General features: G+C 34.5%; 1 protein-coding gene across 1 annotated transcript; it reads left to right on the top strand.

Annotated features, from left to right (window-relative positions):
* Positions 1-553: 553 nt before the first annotated feature.
* On the top strand, positions 554-874 carry GGTG_11522 (hypothetical protein; the record flags this gene model as incomplete). Its single annotated transcript, XM_009229413.1, has 1 exon — positions 554-874. A coding segment is annotated over one exon (321 nt), but the record flags the coding sequence as incomplete, so codon positions are not given.
* Positions 875-1,621: the final 747 nt, after the last annotated feature.

Here is a 1,621-nt window from a genome sequence, read left to right as displayed (position 1 = left end):
AAACAAAAATAAAAGAAATACCTTTAAATAACGGAAAGGCTTTACGTAAAGCAAAGTTACTTTTAAACTTTTTATGCTTAAAAAATCGGCAATTTAGCAAAATATCGCCCATTACATTAATAATTACAAATTTATTTTCGAAAGCGAAAAGGAACGTTACGATAAAAACCGTGTAAAAGTTTAAATAGCTTTTAGCACTTTCGATTATTAACAACAAGCATAATGGATAAAATATAAGCAAATATACCATCCAAATACCGGGGTATTGCTTATTTGGGCCGATTTTTCGCGGTAGCTTTAAACAAAGTCGAAAAACCCCAATTTGCAAATGTAGCTAGCAATTAAAAAGCTTGCAAAAAATACCGCTATTAAATAAAAAAATTACAAATTGTTTAAAACGTTCCAAATTTGCTAGGATTTGGTAAAGGATAACCTTTCCGAATTAGCACCCGAATAAATAAAAATAACATTATTTTTTAATTAGCTTTGCTTTAAAATCCAAAAACGGGTAATATTTAAAAACTTTCTTTATATTATGGAAAAATTGCAAACCAAAGCCCTTAAAGCAAAAATAATATCGGGACCGTACAAAGGAACCCCGGGAAACATAAATATCCTAACCTTTAAAAAACCGGTTACTTGCTTTAAGTACGGGCAGTTAAATTATATCGTTGCAGCATGCAAAATACGAACGAACAACCCAAAAACCCCGTTGGCCCCAGCAACCACACAAAGGGCAAAGGGGAAAAGGCTTAAAGTACGGTATTACGGGTATAAAAAGCTGGGCCATATCCAGCCGGCGTGCCCCAAAAAAAGCAAAATATCGCTACCCAATTCGATACCGCTATTTGGCCATTTAAGCACCGGGGCTTAAAAATGCGCCCTAACGGCCAAAACGCGCTGGAAAACCAAAATGTATTTACGAATTAACGGTTACCGGGTAAAGTTAAAAGCGTTGGTTAATAACGGGAGCAACGTTAATTTATTGCATAGCCGTTTTTTAATAAAAGCAAAAAAGATACCGGTGCCAAACGGGGGCTACTTAGCGTAATTTAATACCAAAAAACGCATGCCCACGCTAAAAGTAAAGGAATACAAAATTTGGGTAACGAATAGCTAAAAAATAACCCAAAAATTAATAATATTTTACGTAATAATGCCCCGGGCCGGGTACAACATTACATTAAGCATGCTTTAACTTTAGCAAAAAAATATTAAAATTTAATTTGGGGATATAAAATGGAAATTCCCGGTAATTACCAAAAAGGTTAAAATAATTTTATTAAAAATAGCCAAAAAATTAATCCAATCGGAACAAGCAATAACCGTACTAACGGTTGTACGCCCGAAAACCCCGGAAAACCCCGGGGAAAAGCTAAAAGCTTTTCCGGAATGGGTTAAAAGGATAATTGCAAAACATGCGCAGCTTTATAAATTAAACCTTTTGCTAAAATATATAAGCTGGAATTACGCAATCGAATTGGAAAAAAGAACGATACCGCTTTACGAAAGCATTTATCCTTTATTTAAAAAGGAATTAAAAACTTTTTAAAAGTACCTTAACGAAGCCATAGCAAAAGGTTAAATCCAGCATTTAATTAGCCCCGCCGGCGCCGGAATT

The sequence above is a fragment of the Gaeumannomyces tritici genome (assembly GCF_000145635.1).
Source record: "Gaeumannomyces tritici R3-111a-1 unplaced genomic scaffold supercont2.7, whole genome shotgun sequence".
NCBI lineage: Eukaryota > Fungi > Ascomycota > Sordariomycetes > Magnaporthales > Magnaporthaceae > Gaeumannomyces > Gaeumannomyces tritici.
This window is presented reverse-complemented; position numbering and strand designations above follow the sequence as displayed.